This window comes from Nothobranchius furzeri, chromosome 4 (genome assembly GCF_043380555.1).
Source record: "Nothobranchius furzeri strain GRZ-AD chromosome 4, NfurGRZ-RIMD1, whole genome shotgun sequence".
NCBI lineage: Eukaryota > Metazoa > Chordata > Actinopteri > Cyprinodontiformes > Nothobranchiidae > Nothobranchius > Nothobranchius furzeri.
Genome location: NC_091744.1, coordinates 81,835,360 through 81,856,775, shown reverse-complemented (window position 1 = coordinate 81,856,775; position 21,416 = coordinate 81,835,360). Strand labels below are relative to the sequence as shown.

Below are 21,416 nucleotides of genomic sequence, written 5' to 3'. Positions count from 1 at the left end.
GGACAATGTTGGACAAAGTTCTTAATAGTAAATACATAAGAGATTTACATACCGTCTAACAACAGGATTGGCTGCATAGTGTTTACTGTTAGCCTCAAGGGTAACCTGCTGGCTTGATTTTCACCTGTAAGTCGCTTTGGACAAAAGCGTCTGCTAAATACATAAACATAAAAATAATTCAGTCACACTTGAGACATATTTTCTATGACTAAATATTGATATTTATATTTTTTATTTAAGATCTTTTCATCAGAAGACACGGTATCGTTGTATAATTATTACTTCATTTAATAAATTCAAATATATGTAAAAGTAAAAAATGGTGTAGGTTTAATTATTTCTTTGCTAACACTTCATTTGTGGTAATGACAGGTGTTAGCCAGAAGAGGGCGACAGTTACCCAGCAACCAAAGATTAAAAACCTGCAAGACAATTCACTGCTTTGTAATGTTGAATTTGCTGGATGTACCGCAACAACCATACTATGTATATATAAACATATATGTATTTATATACATACATATGGCTATAACTAACAAATCCAAAATGTCCTTCTCATTGGTTTTAAATAACTTTATTTTCAAACTTACACAATTCTGACACGTATTAAGTTTTAGTGAGGCGGCCAAAGACATTTTTACCTGTAGAAAGTCGTTCATACACAGCAGCGTTAACTCATTATTTTACTACGTTGCATTTAAAAAACGCTATGTAATAAATTAGTGCGAATGTCTAAATTAAAGGCAAATTGAATCATAGATGTGCCTTGCGCACATACTTGCGCAGCGCAAAACGTCAACACAAAAAATATTAAAGTTCGGAAAACCATCAAAAGACTGTGTTGAATGTTTTCCTCATTTATTGAGGCTAAACATTATAACCATCACATGTTTTACACGTTAGTAAAAGAAAAAGACTGTTGGCACCTGCGTCTTTTTCATTGCATCAGCCAGAGCAGTAAAAGATTGTACCTGATGTGGCGGGCTTGGTCAAGACTGACAGTGATGTTATCCAATAGGATTGGACGCTTGATGACGTACATCTGTGTCTGGACCAATGGCCAGTATCTATGGGCATGTTCTCTTCTTCTACGCTTTCCTTCTGTCCGAGCAGCGTGGATCGAGGCGGCGCAGCGAGGAGCTGAAACTGATTCATTCTGTGAGAACAGCCACTTCTGCGAGTTTTATCCTGCACCTACGTGTTTAGGTATAAATTGGTCAGCAAACCGTTTACCTGAGTAGGTTACCTGTCACAGTTGTGCTCTGAATTCTACAACGTAGCCAAAACAAAAAAGGTAGCTTGACCGGCTAGGATGTTAGCTTGCTAACATGTCAAGCTTGTGTCAGCCCGGCATTTAAAATCTGTTTCTACTTGTGTTACAACCTCAGAAATTAGCTTTACGACGATTAAAAGGATTCGCCCCATATTACATCCCTGTCAGGAATTTATTTAATCGGATTTCCTGCATTAACATCACAGGTGGGGAGTGGTTTGAGGAACCCGTTCAGATGGACTCTTGGCTTAATTCTCTTCCTTCAGTGTTTCAGTTTTTCTGCCCAATGAAAAAGGGAAAAAAATCCTGCATAAGTTTTCCCTGTTTTCCTACTTCCGCTTTTTTGGGATAATTTGGTTGAAGACCAGACTGGACATAAAGTTCCATCCCATCATAAACATGGGATTTGGTTGTGAGGATGGGACTTGTGAAGCCCTGCTGTCATGTTCCCAAGTGCAAACACTCAGGAGATCACTTCATCATCTTTTATGTTGTAACAAGTAAAATATAAAACCTGAAGATGTCACTTTTATTCACTCAAGGGTCTTTTTTTACTTAATTGATTTTCTCTTTTAAGTATTTTTATTGTGTTTTTTAGACCCAGTCTGGATCGAGCTTTTAACTTTAAAATATATTTTTAATTCATCAGTATTTTTGGTTAAGCCTCACATTAGTACAACTCTACATATAAATGTTAAAAAGCATCAATCTGCATTAGGGCTGCACAATATATCGCTAATATATCGTTATCGCGATATCAGCACACTCAATATGCATATCGCAAAGAACAGATAAATATCGCAATGAATAGTCAGCTCAAATGTTTGCTACACATAATGCATTCTGTTCATCAGACGGAAGCATGATTTTTTTTTAACTAATCAAATAGAGCTCTTCACCCTTTTGGTCAATTGGGTGGGTTCTCATAGGTTAGATGCTGCCGCGCGCGCGCCTGCTCTGTCTTCTCGATCCCCAGTGAGTCGTGGAGGATGGCTGCTTATGCTGAGCCAGGATCCTCTGGAGGTTTCTTCCTGTTAAAAGGGAGTTTTCCTCTCCACTGTTGCTTTATGCTTGCTTAGCATGAGGATTGCTGTAAAATGCCTGACACTAGTCAGTGACTTGATGCAATTTGCTGGGTTCCTTATATAGGAAACATTATTCTGATTGGCTTAATGAACTGACCTGAATTGGAATGTTTACTATGTGAAGTGAGATGACTCTTGTCGTGATTTGGCGCTATATAAATAAAAATTGAATTGAATTAAGATTTTATTTATGGCAAGTAATATCGTCATCGCAATATTAATCACTGTCATCGCATATCGCAGGTTTTCCTAATATCGTGCAGTCCTATTTAAAAGTAAGTCAGCTAATTTTAAATGTTTTTTTTTTAGATCCAAAGAAGTTATCTATGGTTGGTTAGTTGCTTAGTAGTTGCAGCTTCGGTGGCTAGCGGGTAGTAACTCACTTATATATTTGATTTAATAAACATATACACAATTTAAAAAGTAAAAGTCTCGTTATATATTTATATTGAAACTAATACATATAAAATCTAATGTTATCTCCCGTGTCACGTGACGTTACGTGACCGCCGTAGAAGCCGTGGTCACGTGATGCAAGTCTGTTTCATTTAACCGTTTTCTTTGACCAAGGAAGGACCGTGTCCTCGTAATTAAGGCGCCTGGCCTAGCAAGACATCGCCTTGTCATTTTTTTATTTCTTTGTTTTTGATCATTTTTGTTCCTGAGTTAAAATTTTATTTGTTTCAAGTATTATTGTCATCGTAATGTTAATCACTGTTGTCGCATATCACAGGTTTTCCTAATATCGTGCGGCCCTAATCTGCATCAACATCTTGTGTCGGAGGACAACATTCAAACCTTCCTGAACTCTAGTTTTGTGCAGAGCTGCACAAATTTACTCGAAGCTGCAAATGGCCGACAGACTACACTTTGGACACCGTTCCAGCGGAGCAAAACTGTAATTCACGATGAATGGTATTGTCCCCCAGATGTTACTGAACAGATCGTCTCTCTGAGCTGTTTGGGATCGTTCTTCTGGGTGTGGTTTGAACTGAATGCCGGATTAAATCTTTTACGTCTCACAAGTTTAATAAGCTGCTGTTGGAGCAGAAGACAGGCAGGAGAACTGGATAGAGAACAGGTTATTACCATGCAGCTTCTCTCGGTGAAGTTCCTGGGTCACACTGGTTTCTGTGCAATCATCTGTCAGAAATCTCCTCTGATAAAAATGGTGCACACACATAGACGTGAAAACAAGTAAAAATTAAAATTCTCATTTAGTCTAAAATGAGCGAGTGAGAGGAAAGTGCGTTCCTGATTCTTCCATTCCTGTTAAAGTTTTGTTCTATTTTTGTAACACAAAACTAAAAAGTGGGGATTGCTGTTAAGACTCTGACACTAGTCAGTGACTCGATGCGACCTGCTGGGTTACTTTTATAGGAAACTTTTTACGTAGGTCTGATAATGTTTACTTTGTGAAGTGCCTTGAGACAACTCTTGTGAATTGGCATTATGTAAACTGAATTGAATGAATCTTTTGGCTGTTGAAAACAAAAATAGTTCAGCCAGAAGGATTCTTGGAGCCTGAACCTTGCCGCCGAGCTTCCTGTTTAATCTGAATTTGGGTTTTTGTGCAGAGAGCTGATTCAGAATGGACTCGACCTTAAGTGCAGCTCAAATTCGCCAGAAGTTTATTGACTTTTTCGTCCGATATGAGCACCAGTATGTCCACTCCTCATCCACCATCCCGCTGGATGACCCCACGCTGCTGTTCGCCAACGCCGGCATGAACCAGGTACTCGCCGTAAACCAGCTTTAGCTCCTTTCTTCCCACTTGCTAACATTTTCACCCACAGTTTCAGATTTTCTCAAAAACAAGTAGCATGTGTTTTTGACTCTGCATCTTTTTCTTTCAGTTCAAGCCAATCTTCCTGAATACCATCGATCCCTCCCACCCCATGGCCAAGCTGCGCCGTGCTGCCAACACTCAGAAGTGCATCCGTGCCGGAGGGAAACACAACGACCTGGACGATGTGGGCAAAGACGTGTACCACCACACCTTCTTTGAGATGCTGGGGTCCTGGTCCTTTGGGGACTATTTTAAGGTAAAATACTTTAGTTGTTTTTTTGGTCAAATTAGATTTGTTTGTTGTTGTTTTTTGTTAAAGGTGCAGTATGTAAGAATATAGTGATAATTTTACAGTGAGAAAATCCCAAAAGAGTCTGATCTTTGAGTCGTTTTGGAAGGAAGGTTAAACTGAAACATATTTCATATCCAGCTGGCTGCTGGATTTTCAGTTTTTTGCCTTTCAAAACAAAGAAGGAGGGACGTAACTGTTTACCATCAGTGAGTGTGGGGGTGTCGTGTCTCTTGTGAGCTAAAGCTTGGTTTATGCTTGACGCATTTACTTAACGCGCGGTGATGCGGCTCGCGGATGGAACGCGCTTCACAACTTGCAGCGTTTATGGTTCATGTGGCTTGTCTCTGCGGTGAGCCAATATTCTCCCAAACTATAGGGGGCAGCATGGAGCTCTACGGCATGCATCCAACACTACACCATAGTAGAAGTAAAAATTACTGTTGTTTACAACATGGCATTCCAGCATTTTAACAGCGTCCTCGGCTTTTCCGACAGTGCGAGCTATTTCTCTCCAAGAATTATTAACAACATGTTGATCACGGTGATCTTTGAGAGCTGAATCATACAAATGTCTGTATTTACCAACCTCTGCCATACTAGTTCTTGCCGGTCCGCCATGTTTTTCCGCGTCCGATCGTCCGCGTGGTTAGAAAATTTCCTAGGTGCGCGGTGCGGAAAGTTTGGGCCAGGTGGAGGGGCGTGGTTGTTAAAATGACGCAATTTTGCCGCGCGGAGCCGTGCAAACCTCGCGGACGCGTCAAGCATAAACCAAGCTTAATGCAGCAACGCCGACAATTGACTGCTCGCAAAAAGCACCAAAGTTGTTTAAAGTGGTTGCAGGAACTATATTTTACCACATGATGTCATTTTTACTTCATTTCTACATTAGGGCTGCAACAACAAATCGATAAAATTCGATGAAGAAATGCGTTGGCGACACTTTTCGTCATCTATTCGTTTGGTTGTGCAACTTTTTTGTCATGTTGTGCAACCTTTATGTAAAGTCAATGCGTGCAGCTCATCTGATGCGGCAGCAGAGCAGACCGAGGCAGATCAGAACCAGAGACACATTTATGTCGCACGTGTGATTATTGTGTAAGGAAGATGCCTTTTACCGGCACACGCTGTGCTAAAACCAGGTGCTGTGGAGGAAAACAGAGAAACCAGCAAAGACGCAGAAGCAGTCCGAAGTTTGGTATCCAAAGTGTAACTGCAAGCAGGTTAGCTAATTCTAGCGGGTAGTAGGCTCACGATCAAGCGGGTTCAGAAAAAACACGATGGTTGTGAAACTAAAGCCTGATTCATGCTTCTGCGTCTGCGTGGAGACACGCAACGCCATTATCCGTCCTTGCAGGCCTGCTGGAGAGCCCCGCAAGGACGTACAGAGTCGAGCTCTCTTTTCTAAACATCCGTCCGTCGAGATGGAGAACGCAAGCTTGTGATTGGCCAGGGCACCGCTGTCGTCTACACCGCCACCATTGCACCCTCAAAAACATAGAGAGCCGAGGATAACTAACGACAGACACGGAGAAGCTTGAAGAATAGCTCGCGAAAAAACTCTAAAAATATGAATGCGCAGCAGGCGTTTTATTTGTGGACGGAAATGACAGGAAACGTGGGTTTAGAGATGGCGAGCGCATGAAGAGGTGGAGGAGGATGAGAGACAAATTTGTCCCTTTTTAAAAAGTCTCTTATAAACAAAAAAACACAATACAAACACACTATCTTGGACCGATACATGACAGGATACCACCGAACAGCGCTACGCCCTCTGTTGTCCTGGCGGGGAATTGCTTTGCAACACTCCCCAGGAGACGGAGAAGCATGAGGGCAAAACATCTCTGTCCGTCCATGCGTGAGTGTCTCTCCATTTTGGAGCTGACGGAGAAGCATGAATCAGGCTTAAGAACATCTAAACTCGACAGGTGAAAAAAGTCCCATTATCGTGTTCATTAGTGTTCTGCAGCGCTACGGAGCAGAACCGGCGCTGCTGCAGCCAGGTTACTGCTTCGAGTCTGCTCTGTCCAACCCTCTGAAGGTATACGGCAAGCCACTGTAGCATTTAATTCACAAACGCTTCTATCTGCAAACATAATTTAAACTGGATTATTGTTAACCCATACGCAATAGATATGTCACCATTACATTTTAAGCAGTAGAAATGAAATGTTATTAGTATTTCCAGTTGCTTAATACTGAACATGTCAATGAAATACATGATTTTACTGATCATAGTTTAATTATGGATACATTTAGGAGAGAGCATGTTGTTTTGCACGTTATTGGAACAGTTTTCTATTTATGTTCTGTTAAAGTAAAGGAAGAAGAGAAAAAAATGTTTTCCTAGCGATTTTTACATTTTCCCGTTTAGTCCGATTCATCGATGATCCAAATAAGCGTTTGTTGCAGCAATGTTCTTCATAATGCACCTTTAAGATTTGCCTTGTCTCTGCAGCAACTGGCGTGTAAGATGGCTCTGGAGCTGCTAACTCAGGAGTTCGGCATCTCCATAGACCGACTGTATGTCACCTACTTCGGGGGAAACTCCGACGCCGGCCTGGAGCCCGACCTGGAGTGTAAGCAGATCTGGATGGACCTCGGGTGAGTCTGGAAAAGCAATTCAGATCAGATGTCACCTGGTAGGAAGGTTCCGTCGTTTTCACTTAAAACTCAAACATCCAGCAGTGACGTTAACACGTTAGACCTCATCGGTCCGGTTCTGGAGGAATTCTGACCCGCGCTGCTTCAGTAGGACTTCCTTCATGGTCCACCATCTCCTCCTGCTCTACTTTACACCTTTCCAGGTATCTTGTGGTCTTTAGAGAGGAAATCCTACAAAGTGTGCGTGTGTGCTTTGTTGCTCAGGGTCGAGGAGGACCGCATCCTGCCAGGAAGCATGAAGGATAACTTTTGGGAGATGGGAGACACCGGTCCCTGTGGTCCCTGCAGTGAGATCCACTACGATCGGATCGGAGGAAGAGACGCCTCCCATCTGGTGAACATGGATGATCCCAACGTTCTGGAGATCTGGAACCTGGTGTTCATCCAGTTCAACAGGTAACGGCTCCAGGTCTGCAGGAGCTTCATTTGGGAACAGAATCATGTTTATGGAGGAGTATCTTCTTGTTCCTGCTCATCAGAGAGTCTGAGACGGAGCTGAAGCCGCTTCCCAAGAAGAGCATCGACACAGGGATGGGTCTGGAACGTCTGGTGTCTGTCCTCCAGAACAAGATGTCCAACTATGACACGGACCTCTTTGTTCCTTACTTTGAGGCCATTCAGAAGGTACGGAGACAGATTTATTCACCTGAAGGTCAAAGTGAGAGACGTTTAACAGTGTTTGTTTCAGGGAACCGGAGCCCGTCTGTATACCGGGAAAGTCGGTGCTGACGATGCTGATGGTATCGACATGGCCTACAGAGTCCTCGCCGACCACGCACGCACCATCACCATCGCCCTGTCCGACGGCGGCCGGCCCGACAACACGGGAAGAGGGTGAGCGGATTTATCCAAGCGAAGCTGTGATTTTTAAGGTTTTTTGTGTTTCATTGGGATGTTTTTGTTTTCCAGCTACGTTTTGAGGAGGATTTTGCGTCGTGCCGTTCGTTACTCCCACGAGAAGCTGGGAGCTCAGAGGGGGTTCTTTGCTTCTCTGGTTGATGTCGTGGTCGAGTCGCTGGTTTGTTTCCTGTTTGTTTTATTGTGTCCATCAGTCTAACAGCAAAGATAACTCTACTCTGGTTTTTGTCGTGTTTACGGCTCATATTTTACCAACACTTAGTGTTTTCCCTGAATATTCATTGTTAAAAAATATTTAATGAGTTGCAAAATTACAGGTGCGTTTCTGGCTACAGCAGAGAAGAACAGGTTTGCTGATGTGGTTTTTGTTTGATTACTTGGAGAGGACAAACCCTTTCAGATTAGCATCGTCGTGTAGCGATTAGGGTTGTCAAGGTAACCGGTGTAGCGGTAAACCCCAGTAAAAAAGTTGACAATAATAATAACCATCTTGTTTTTTAAAAAACTATATTATCTCGGTGGGTTTACCGTGGCTGCGGTGTAAGCACGGTGACCCTTACCAGCCACCGTATCATCTGCTGAAGTTGCCGGCGGCACATGCGCACTTTGTTGTTTACAACCAAAACTTTCTTGAAGCTAAAGCTGAAATAATGGCCAAAGGAGGAGACGGCAGCACTCAGGACATTTATTATCCCTCAAAGAAGACAAAGTGGGAAGTACAGGCATCTTTTGGATATTTGAAGAATGCCGAGGGACAGCTGATAGAAGACGGCTATCCTGTTTGCAGCACGTGCAGAAAAAGTGTCTGTGAAAGGCAGCAACGCTTCAAATCTCATGACACATCTGCGTGACCATCACCCACCACTCTACAGTCAACGCAAGGCAAGCTAACATTAGCGTTTTAGCTAAAATGCGTGGTCCGAGGATTTGGGTTGAGGGAGAATGCAACGAGTCGCTATATAAAGCAGCCGCAGCGCCGCTACCTGCATATAAACCGTGTCGTGGACACCCCCATGTTGAAATGACGATATGCATTACGGGGCTCCCAGGGGCAGATAAGAGTTGGTCTCTCTCCGAGAATAATTATGAATTTAACAATGATTACTGCCTGATGACATTTTCCCACATCTGCAAAGCTCACTGGAAGGACACAAACCGAGGACAATATTTTCCTGATATAGAGCTCCGGGAGTTGACGTCACTTCTCCCGGCATGCAACAGTTCAAATCGAAACGGCGCCATATTGGCAGGCAGAAGCCCGCAGCTGGACGATTTGTTATTGTCAGAAAACAATCAAATGGGAAACATGGTAGATTCCTGTTGTGCCCCAGGATGCAGAACAGACGCGGACGACATAAGGAATGAGCCATCTACAGGATTCCCCAAGATCCGGAGCGCCGCAAACGTTGGATCATTGTAATAAAACGCGCTAGTGACCGGGCTCAAATGAAACTGTGGGATCCCGAGAGTAAAGGTTTTCGCTTATGCAGCGACCGCTTCATATCAGGTACTTAAACCAACGTTTCCTCAACTGTGTATGGTATTTATTTTAAATGCTTTTATTACGATTCTTAGTGGGCTTCCTAAACTTATTTTGGCGGGGCTTTTTCTGTCTTATTACTCATAGCAACAAGTAAACGTCAAGTACAACGTTGCCTCGTGTTTCTGCGTGCTGCCGTTTACGTGTTTTATGATGACAGCAATTAACCGGCTAAGCTGTATTTAATTTTTAAGCAATGGTTGATTAATTGTCAGATCACACATAAAAAGCACTTTGGATTGCTATTATCTGTCTCACCGAGTCAGATCTCAGACAGATCCTGAGACGCTCCTGCCTGACATATTTATTTTATTCACGGAAAAAATCAAACTAGTGATTTCTCTTGGCGTTCAGTTTATACATTCAAACAGCACAGCACTCTATTTAAACTACTTACATGTAAATCTGTTATTACTCAAGTAAGGGTAAAAAAGTATCAGATTAGAAGGCTACTTGAGTACTGAGTATCATCTGATGTAATACTTTTAAAATGATGACATCAAACAGACAATAAATAAGAAGTTGTGGGCAAATGTTGGTATTTTAAAGACTAAAGGGAAAAAATGTAAACAAATGAACAACATAATTACAAAATAACACATTTTAGGCAAAATTTAGACACAAACTGATGACAATATTTCCTGCAGGTTATCCGCGGGTCCTTAAAAAGTCTTAAAAAGTCTTAAATTAGCTTTTCCAAATTTAAGGCCTTAAAAATCCTTAAAAATTACTAATAATCCTTAAATACAGTTTCCAAAGGTCTTAAATTACCAAAGACACAATAAACAAGATTATTTTATCTCAAATTTCATGAATTTCTAGTTAGTGTTCAGCATTTTTTGTGTACGATGTTGGCGTAAGCGGAACCGTACACATTCAGTTGGTTATGAAAGGCGGCTTTTTTAGATGAGCACATTAGCTGTTTAAGCTAGTGGGAGACTGCACCATGGGGACGTGCAACTTTAATGGTAACTGGATGACTAATCCCACTTTCGCAACGTGGTTCGCACTGGTTCCAGGCAATAGCTGGAAATTATAGTTTAAATTTAATTTAAAAAAATAGCTTAAATTTGGTCAAAGTGGCCTTAAAAAGGTCTTAAAAAGTCTTAAATTTGGCTCCCTTAAACCTGCAGATACCCTGTCCTGACATGCAGGGTTTATTTAATTGTGTGAAAATGTAGCACGTTTAAAAAAAATACCGCGATAATACCGAAAACCGTGGTAATTTTGGTCACAATAACCGGGAGGTAAAATTTTCACACTGTGACAACCCTAGTAGCGATACTCCTAACCCGCCTCCCCCCATCCGTCCTGCAGGGCGAGGCTTTCCCGGAACTGAAGAAAGATCCAGAAATGGTGAAGGACATCATCAACGAGGAGGAGTCACAGTTTCTCAAAACCCTCAGCAGAGGGCGCCGCATCCTAGACAGGAAGATCGTGAGTCTGGGAGACTGTAAGATCATCCCAGGTGAGATGCTCCATAGACGTCACTACTATCATTAATTATTATCAACAACCTAAAATCAGCTGTGATCATAAACCTCCTGCAGCATTTGCATTTCTCTGGTTTTTATTTTCTCTGTGTTAAAGGGACTTTACGGAGTTTTGAATTTTTATGCTCGCGATTGCCCCGTCAGGCCAAAAGCGTAACGGCAGCTCGTGCACGAAGCGCGCATGCTGTACGTGCACACTCCTTAACGAAAATAACAGCTGAGACAGTCCCGTGTGTGTGTGTGTGGGGGGGGGGGGGGGGGGGGGGGACAGAGGACAGGAGAACGCGCAGCTAATTAATTAAATATTTTGGTTCTGTACCTTTCTCTTCAGCACAGCCGACAAAGGTGTATGATGGGTCAGTCCTCCTGCATGCTCAGATCATTCCCTTCCCTTGATTGAAAAATTGTTCCAAAATGAAAGTTGAACCCACTTCTTTTTTATCTGTGAATTCAATGCCGTTCGGCGAGTCTCAAATAAAAATTTGGGCATCTTACTGTAAAAAAATATACCATTAATGTAAAAAAGAAACTCTAAACTATGTTCACACCCAGAATCAAACCCAGGCCTTCTGCACGAGAGTCTGACATCTTACTAGGTGAGCTAAAGCGTTCAAAGAACGGTTCGGAGTGAAAATGGCTATTTTGTTGCTAATTTGCAGGAAATATCTAGAAGAAAGTTCTACAGAAAGTAGCTAAGGGTCCTCAGAAATGTAGCTAGCTTTGTCACTAGGCGTTAGGAACAGCGACAAAGTGGCACTGCCTCTCTCTCTGCTGCTAAAGCTACTGATAGCAAATGCTACGGGCTATGCCTGAGTGTGAACGCGCATGAAGCAGCCTGCTCGACCCGAGCATCTCTCTTTTTCTGTGATTTTACAGAAAAACAGGCAATCACAGTAAAAATGCCAGATCTCATTCTACAGGACCAGGGCATTGCAGGAGAATGTATGAAGAAGCCATTTATTATTTCTATACATGTTTTGGCTGTCAAACTTCCATGATGCCCCTTTAAGTTTGAGGACGTTGTCTGTGCACGTTGCCGGAGCAACTGGCTCCTTTTCCCTGTTTCTGACCCGCCTCTTCATGGCATTTCCCAGGCGACACCGCCTGGCTGTTGTACGACACGTACGGCTTCCCTCTGGACCTGACCTCGCTCATCGCTGAGGAGAAAGGGATGGCAGTGGACCTGGCTGCTTTCGAGGAGGAGAAAAAAGCTGCTCAGGTGAGACAGAAGCTTTATGCTGGGATTTGGTTCTGAGTCAGGAGAAACAACGTCTGGGTTAAATGGATATTTTTTTATTTTTCAGTTGTTATTTAGTATCATAAAACTAGTCGTATTTGTTTATCACTTGATCTTCTACCTCTTTACAGGTCAACAACGATCTCAACTAGGGCTGAACGATTAATTGCATTTTCAATTAAATTGCGATGTGACAAAAGGAGATTTTCTAATCGCAAAGGCTGCGATTTAACTGTCAGCGAGTGGTTAGCACAACGCTAATATACATGGAAAAACCCATAGGGATGCTAATATTGCCGATTACATTCTTACAAATTATGAGTTAGGAACGTGCCAAATGATTACATTTGGAGTCTAATAAAAAGTAAAAACTGCCATCAATCAAATGAGTCCAAATATTTTAGTAAAGCTAGAAAACTTCACTGAGTTTTGGCTAGCAGCTATGGATGTAACTGAACTACGGAAGCTCTGCATGGACAAAACGTCAAAAACTGTAAACACAACAGACTTTAATAAACGGGCCACACTTCTTTCCTGTAAATCAGTTTTCACCGTTGATGCTAACACCTAATGCTCCTTTAAGGGATGTGCTCCTGGCTGCAAAGGATCGCACCTTCAAATACATTTTGTCTTCACTTGTGAGTGTTTTTGTTTATGTAGACAAAAAAACGTGTTGATATGAAATATAATATGAAATATAGTAGGGCTGCAGCTATCGAATATTTTTGTAATCGAGTACTCTATCGAGTTATCGATTAATCGAGTACTCTAATAAATGACCCTTTTGTGTTTGTAAACCATTATATCAAATAGCATGTTATAAAATATGATAGACCTCTTAAAATGAGCAAGCTATTGCCAGTTATTCTTCAAGTTTTATTCAAAATTAGTTTTCAAAACTTCAGCACTTCAGCTTTACTTCACAGTAAACAAATGCCTGTGCAAAAAATAAGTAAACAACCTAGTGGTGCTGAAAAAAATCGATTCAAGTCTGAATCGGGATTCTTATTTATAAAGATTCAGAATCGATTCCAAGAACTCAAATATTTGGCACGTTACAGGTTTGAGATGCACTTTATTGATCTTTGTTAGGAGAGTCAGTTCTGCGTTTACTTTTGTGGTCCCATAAATTGAGATGATTTATGTTTGAATCTGCTGATAAGAGGGCACTTGAATGTCATTTTTTCCATACTCAGAAATTTGAGATATTCTCATATTTATTTTCTAAGATGATAAATGAGTACTCAGGATTACTCATGTAACTTGTTTCTACACATACTTGAAAAGTATTTGTTAGGTATTTGTTAGGTAACTACAGGTTTGTTATATTTTACAAGGTAAGCAAAAATAAATGTTACCTTTTGGTCAAAAGATTGTTTCTGTTTACAGTTTTAGAATCACTTCAGTTTACATTGTAAATTAGCATTTTGGAGCATGACCAGTTTAAAGTCAAATAAAAACGTCCCATAGCTTTAACTAACTTGTACAACAAAGTAGTTCATCCTGGAGCCAACATTCTATGTTAATAGTGATTGTGAATCGATTTAAATTGAGAATCGAGAATCGGCACCACGAGAATCGGAATCGAATCAAATCATGAGTTGCTCTAAGATTCACATCCCTAATACAACCTGAGCCGATTTTCCCCTCGTGTGAGAATCTACCAGCACCAGAACCGCTCGCGGCGCATGCGCAAACATGGCTCACCAGCTATCTCCCTATTAACACACGTCCGTTTTAATTTCTACACTTTATTTTCTCACACAATAACAAGGATTGTCGAGAAAGCATGTTTGCCGTGGTTGTGTCAAATTATACTGACCACAAAACATTAATTTACGTTCTTTCGTTTTCCTCATAAATACCTGTGTCCTCCTGCAGCAACCCCGAGGGACAACAGACATCAATAACAACACAATAAAAAGACCGACGTGTTGTGTGAAAACTGCTATTTTTAGCACATTTTTAGGTCCGGCGTGTTGCTACCAGACGCAGTGTGAGCTGCGTCCCACACCTTAGACATTTTCTGTCTTTTTCACACTCCACCAGGGTCCACGTTGTCCGTCGTGGCTTAAGAGAAAGTTAAGTTACATTCGCTACTCACGTGTGCATTCAGTGCAGTGTGTATGTGCGTCACTTATTTCGGTCCGGGTGAAACATGACCCCGGGCGATTGCAAAGCCATGAATTAATTAAACATGAATCAAACGAAGCCTCGAGGCAGAGAATTTGACTCGAGGCTTTTTTGTACTCGAATTATTTGAGGTACTCAATTCAATTTAATTCAATTCAAAGATACTTTTTTAATCCCAGAGAGAATTTGATTGCTGTAGTAGCTCAGAATAATAATAATAATAATCAAGTCGAGGAATCGTTTCAGCCCTAATGTAGATACATAAACTGTTTATATTCAGTACAAGTTACATAGATTTATTTATTTTTTGCTTCCGTTAGTTGATAAATATGAGAAAAGCCCCTTGAGAAAATAATCATGAATTAAATCGCAATATCGAATAAAAATATCACAATTCGATTACTTTCCAGAATCGTCCCGCCCTAATCTCAACCCTCGCTCTGACCCTTCCTTTAGACGATTAAAAAGCCTTATTCTGTCATTCACTGTTTACTCTGAGACAAACCTGCCGACTTTTATTGGCGTTTAAATGAAACTAAACAAACTGTGGTGTTTAGTTGAAGTCCCAGGGTAAAGGCGCCGGAGGCGAAGACCACATCATGCTGGACATCTACGCCATCGAGGAGCTGAGGAACTCGCAGGTTCCCGCCACAGACGACTCCCCCAAATACAGATACACCTCAGACCAGAACGGGAGCTACGGTGAGTCACGTTCACGTCCACGTCCACGCTTCTCCTGTTCAGAGAGGTTAAAGCGTCCGATCTCTGCTCAGCGTTCCAGCAGACCTCGGCTACGGTTCTGGCTCTGCGCCGGGATCGGGCCTTCTGCCAGGAAGTGACCACGGGTCAGGAGTGCGGCGTGCTGCTGGACCAGACTAGCTTCTACGCCGAGCAGGGAGGACAGACGTTTGACGAGGGCTACATGCTGCGAGAGGACGACAACATGGAGGATGTAAGTGCAGCGGTCTGGTGCCTCTGAAGCGTTGCCTAGCAACGCTGACTGAAACACGTGTAATGGTTTGATTTAAACCGAGGACGGTTTTAGCCGTGACCCCCCACTGATCTACATCTAGTTCATGAATAACGGATAATGTCACAGGACGTTTGAGCTTGTTTGTTTTCGAGCTCACAGACTCCTGAGTCGGGAAGTGATGGTGATTTAAGAGAAGAAGAAACAAACCGGATTATTTCTGTTGTGTGATTTTTAAATCTGAATGAACAGAACATCTAAAACATCAGTTTAACCAAACCGGGTCTCTTCTGTGGTTTTTGTTTTTCTGTAGCGGACCGAGTTCACGGTGAAGAACACGCAGGTGCGCGGCGGCTACGTTCTCCATATTGGAACCGTCTACGGAACGCTGAAGGTCGGAGACCGGGTCACTCTGTGTGTGGACGAGGTGAGGCGCCTTTTCAGGATTTTGTTCTTTCGTCGCTGGATAAAATGATCAACCGGAACCGTGTTTCCAGGCCCGCCGTCGGCCCATCATGAGCAACCACACGGCCACTCACATCCTGAACTTCGCCCTGCGGGGCGTTCTGGGCGAGGCAGATCAGAGGGGGTCTCTGGTCGCTCCCGATCGGCTGCGCTTTGATTTCACAGCTAAAGGCGCTCTGAGTACGGCTGAGATCCGCCGGGCGGAGGAGATCGCTTGTGCCATGATCAAAGATGCAAAGGTGCGTAAGAAAATAACGGAGGTCCCAGGTACGCCGACGCAGCTGGGTTCTGGTTCCTGGTACCACTTCATAAAAAAGACTCCCTTACAAATAAATTGTGTGTGTGTGTGTGTGTGTGTGTGTGTGTGTGTGTGTGTGTGTGTGTGTGTGTGTGTGTGTGTGTGTGTGTGTGTGTGTGTGTGTGTGTGTGTGTGTGTGTGTGTGTGTGTGTGTTAGGCATTAGATAAAGGTGAGAGAGAGAAAAATGGCCAGTTTCTTGCCACATAGAATCGGTTTATTAGGTGCTATAATAAAGATTTCTGACTCACGTTCTATCTTGTAACCACAAAGAGTGTCTGGACACATCATTTCTTAGCATATAATATCATTCTTGGGCTCCTTTTGGCATTTTAAAATGTTTATTAGGCACAATAGTTGTTGCAGGATTAGTTTCACGTGTAACTTGGTGATAAAGTACAACAAATGTTCTTAGAAAGGTAACACATTTTATCAATTATTATAATTTAATATTAGTGTTATTTAATTTAGGGATGCAACGATACCACTTTTTCCCAAACCGATACGATGCCGATACTCGGATCTGAGTACTCGCCGATAGGGCTGCTTGATTATGGCAAAAATAATAATCACGATTATTGTGACTGAAATTGAAATCTCGATTATTTAAGACAATTTTTCAATTAATGTTGATTTCATTTGATTTTATTCTGTCATAAAATTGCTCAGGGCACAATCAGGACAAAAATCAATAAGATGATCACTAAAAGAACTCCTGATTCCCAGTATAAAAAGACCAACATACTTATAGCTCATAGTCTATGACCCAAGGGCTATAGACCTTGGTTTAACTCATTTAAGTCTAACCAGTACAGAACCAAATACCAATATCTTGCAAATACTGACAGCAAGAATTATACAGTGGCATTTATAACAAATAAATGCAAATAAATTGATGTTCACAAAATTTTGTATAACATTTATTTAGTCGTGTCAAGGTGCTGTAGGAGAGTGCACTAGCACCGTGTCCTCAGAGAGGTTAGTTATTATTTATCAGCGTGAGGAACTTATTTCTATCTATTTCAACCTTATTTATAAACTATTTATTTACAGGTCCATCAGTTAATGTAATAATTGTCCCAACCACAGCTGCACCCCCAAACCCGGTCTCACAGCAATCGGGGGCAAGCTGCACGTGTGTTTAGCATGCCGCACGCACACATTAGCCGTTTTTATCGGCTCAGGAGCCCGCAGGTATGGTATGTGTCACTCACTCTAGTTAATCCAACAGGGAGCCGGCTCCGAGAGCCGTTTCTGTAGCGACTGACACATCACTACATCATTCCCTTTCCTAATGTCCTAAAGAACGGTCCGGAGCGCAGGCGGAGTGTTTAGCTAACCTGCAGGAAATGTCGACAACAGTTATCCAGAAAGTAGCTAAGGGTTCCCAGAGATGTTTCTGAGGTGTTCGCTAGGTACTTTTAGGATAAAAAAGTCAAGAAGGGGGTCTGAAAAGCTATTAGAAATAGCGTCAAAGTCGCTAAGTTGGCGACACTGTAGGAGGAGCGCTTAATTTGCAACTCAGGGCAGCGCAAGTGGGAGGAGCAAATAATCTGCTTGTTTTGTTTTTATAATCGTTCAAAACTCAGATCGTAATTGGGATTAAAATTCGATTAATTGAGCAGCCCTACTCGCAGATACCGATTACCGATACCGATACATTTACCACCAAAAAAAATGCAATGATTTGGGATACAGATTTTATTCTCTTCTCTGCTTTCAACAGGAAAAGACTGTGTGGTAGATAAAAGTAAAATATATGAATAGAAATCATCACAAAACTAAAATATTAGGTGAACAGAAATGACAAGTTACAGTGAAGCCATTTTCAAGCAACTGCATTGGTATCGGTTGCTGGTATCGATTAACTATTACCGATACTGGTATCAATATCGGTATCGTATCGGTGCCTCCATCCCTAATTTAATTACCTTATTGTAAAGTGGTGCCCATAAACATTAAATGGAAACAACCTGGAAAAGAACCGGTTTAAACAGTACTTTTGTCGTTTGATGTTATCTGTAAAAAATGAAATGCTATATTTAACGATTTTATTTCTGATGGATCCAAACCAGCCGGTTTACGCCAAAGAAGCCGCTCTAGCAGAAGCCAAGGCCATCCAGGGTCTGCGGGCCGTGTTCGATGAGACCTACCCCGACCCGGTCCGGGTCGTTTCCATCGGCGTTCCCGTTGAGGAGCTGCTGAACGATCCCAACAGTCCGGCGGGTTCCCTCACCTCCATCGAGTTCTGTGGTGGGACGTGAGTACGAAACCAGTCTCTGTTCCCGCAGCGGCTCTGAGATTCTCACATCCGTAGTTTAGGAATCTGAGTTAGGGCCGGCGATAAGTCCAAAATGTATCGTTATCGACATCATTGTTTTTCCCATGACAATAAATTGGATAATTAAAAGATGTGTGACGGGTGGCGACGTTCATGTCCACACACAGTTTTTCACGCATGCATGTAGTTATCGTCCATTTATCGTTATCAAGGTGAACGCCTCAATATATTGTGATATTGATTTTAGGCCAAATCGCCCAGCCCTAAATCAGAGGAGCTAATTAATCAGCTTTTATGACGTCATCTTTACTCACTAAATGTTGGTGGGGATGCAGTACCACTTTGCATCAGCAGGGGGCAGAACGGCTCTTCAGCTATTGAACATGATTAAAATTAATTTGGCCTTTTTATATAAATGTTAGTTTGATCTTCGACCTGAGCCGTCTCCTGTTGACAACAACGTACTCAGAAAATAAACGATGAATGCGTTACTTTTAATCTTAATCTTCATGTTTTTTATTGATAGTTACATAATCCATGAAACGTTATAAAAGCGTTCTATCGATGCTGCAGGAGTCTGTCTTACTTCAGGTGTTTTAGGGCGACTCGTCTCTTCGTCTCGCGCTGCTTCAGCACGCTGATGCAGGTTTTAATCTGCAGCTTCATCAGAGACCTTCAGTGTTTCTGCTGCTGCGATGTTTCCTCTCCTGATGTTGTTCCTCTTATCTGCAGCCACCTGCAGAACTCGAGTCACGCCGCACCGTTTGTCATCGTCTCCGAGGAGGCCATCGCTAAGGGCATCCGTCGCATCGTCGCCGTGACGGGAGCCGAGGCTCAGAAGGTTGGGACACACGCATGGGCTTCCACCCCCAAAACACACACACACACACACACACAAAAATCCTGTTTAGACTGAGACTCCTGAGGTAGGTTTTCCTGCTTCTGTTTGATCCTGATCTTCATGTGCCTCCAGGCCCAGAGGAAAGCCGACGCCCTGCGTCAGTCTCTGTCCGCTCTGGGGGACAAAGTCAAGCAGCAAGCCACCCCAAACAAGGACGTCCAGCGAGAGATCGCCGACATGACGGAGGTGAGCAGCGTTCCAGTGCCGGTGGAACATTAGCTGCTCCATGTTGAAAAGTTAACATCTCTGTGTACTCCACAGTCGTTAGGCACCGCAGTGATTCCTCAGTGGCAGAAGGACGAGATGAGAGACATCCTGAAGGGTCTGAAGAAGACCATGGACGACCTGGACCGCACCTACAAGGCCGACATCCAGAAAAGAGTTCTGGAAAAGACGAAGGAGGTGATCGAAAACAGTCCTAATCAGCCGCTGCTCGTCATGGAGATGGAGACTGGAGCTTCAGCAAAGGCGAGAATCTCTAAATGTTCTAAATAACGTTGATCTCAGATCAGACGTACGGAAGTGTCCCGGGGTCCTTATTCGCCGTCTTTTTTTAGTAATAGAAGTAATAGTAATATTATTAGTTTAGAGTATTTTCACTGCCATGGAACAGAATCGACTCTGGAGCTCATTTCTTCCGAAACTTTCCTGTTTTCCTCCTGAAATTCCCGTTTCTTCTGTTTCAGGCTCTAAATGAGTCACTGAAGCTGCTGAAGTCTCATTCTCCACAGACCGCCACCATGCTCTTCACCGTTGACCCGGACGCCGGCCGGATCACCTGCCTATGTCAGGTCCCTCAGGTACGTCCTCAACAGGCTCTGTGGGAATTCCAGCATCTTCTGTTCCGTGTCCTAACCGTTACCCTCTTCTTCCTCCTCTCTGCAGGAAGTGGCTAACCGCGGTCTGAAGGCCAGTGAGTGGGTTCAGGAGTTGTGCCCCCTGCTGGACGGTAAAGGAGGTGGTAAAGACATGTCTGCACAGGCCACAGGCAAGAACACGCAGTGCCTGCAGGAGGCGCTACAGATAGCGAATGAGTTTGCACGACTCAAACTGGGAGAAAACTGAGAGGAAAACGGATTCAAAGAGTTGATTTCCTCGGTCTAGGTCACAAAACTAAACCACTGAAACTCAGAAAATTATTTATTTTCACAGATCTGCCTGATTTTATGTCATCGAGCTGTAGCTGTAAACATCCTCTCGTGCACTTTTACCGACCGACGACTTTGCTGCATGTCCATAAGAGAGGGAAAAGGATGTTAGCTTTAGCCTCCTGCTAGCACTGCTTAAAGCCTCTGATTCATCCTCCAAGCACAAACGTGGCACTTCCTGTTCCTCCATCTAGGCTCCAAGTCAGTTTCATCTCCCCGTGGCCCCGATACCTCCCTCTGCACACACACATAGCAGGCACTTAAAGCTCTGCTAGACGAAGAGAAGTAAAACTTCAGCCTGATTCTTAGTTCTGCTGAGTTCGTGCTGCAGGCGGGACGCTGTTAACATCCATCCATGTCCGACAAATCTGATTTTACTTCATTAATAATTACTAATGTGAAATAATCCGTCTGAATCTTCTGATGTTTCGTGATTTAAATCTGCGTCTCGTCGTTCCTGTAACAGAAATCATGCCGGTGGAATAAATCTGACTGGTAAATGTCACGAGTCTTCTGGTTTATTTCAGATAAACGAGTTCCTCTGAGCTACAGGGTTAGCCATCATCAGTCACCTCATAAAGATCAGAAACTTCTGATCAGGTCTGAGGAATTAACTCAACGTTCAAAAGAATCAAAACTCCAGTTTCATGAAGCTTTTATTTGTACAACAGCATCAAATACAAAGAGTCACGTATCACACGGGTGTTTGCTGCCTCTTCCTGCTGGAGTTCACCTCCTAATCTACCCACATAGCCTCATTTCTGCCTGATTCATGGAGGTTCTGGCTTGTTACTGAGCAACAAGGCGAAGCAATGCGTGTTGGATCATGACACTTTTAGGTTCAAGAGAAGGAATCAGCTGTTTCTCAGCAGATCGTCGCTCTTCCAGAGAAAACCAGAACCTGGTTGAACCTCGGCTCACTTCCAGGCCGACGAGTTTTATTCTCTGCCTGCGAGGAAAACGAGGAAGGAACAGAAGTCTTTCTGCAGGATAA

At 42.8% G+C, this 21,416-nt stretch overlaps 1 protein-coding gene across 2 annotated transcripts; it reads left to right on the top strand.

Moving 5' to 3' along the window:
• The first annotated feature begins 1,067 nt into the window (after positions 1 to 1,067).
• Positions 1,068 to 20,927, top strand: aars1 (alanyl-tRNA synthetase 1). Of its 2 annotated transcripts, none has more exons than XM_015965142.3 (20): positions 1,068 to 1,206; positions 3,936 to 4,093; positions 4,215 to 4,403; positions 6,895 to 7,040; positions 7,305 to 7,496; positions 7,580 to 7,724; positions 7,789 to 7,934; positions 8,010 to 8,118; positions 10,816 to 10,966; positions 12,086 to 12,210; positions 14,919 to 15,063; positions 15,135 to 15,313; positions 15,645 to 15,758; positions 15,829 to 16,035; positions 18,168 to 18,352; positions 19,106 to 19,214; positions 19,347 to 19,460; positions 19,536 to 19,742; positions 19,961 to 20,074; positions 20,160 to 20,927. In XM_015965142.3, exons 2-20 carry the CDS (start codon positions 3,950 to 3,952, stop codon positions 20,337 to 20,339), a joined length of 2,901 nt encoding a protein of 966 aa, XP_015820628.1. In that variant the 5' UTR covers positions 1,068 to 1,206; positions 3,936 to 3,949; the 3' UTR covers positions 20,340 to 20,927. The 2 variants fall into 2 exon arrangements, with proteins under 2 accessions (XP_015820628.1, XP_015820629.1); XM_015965143.3 differs by having other exon boundaries at positions 1,079 to 1,158.
• The last annotated feature ends 489 nt before the right edge of the window (positions 20,928 to 21,416 follow it).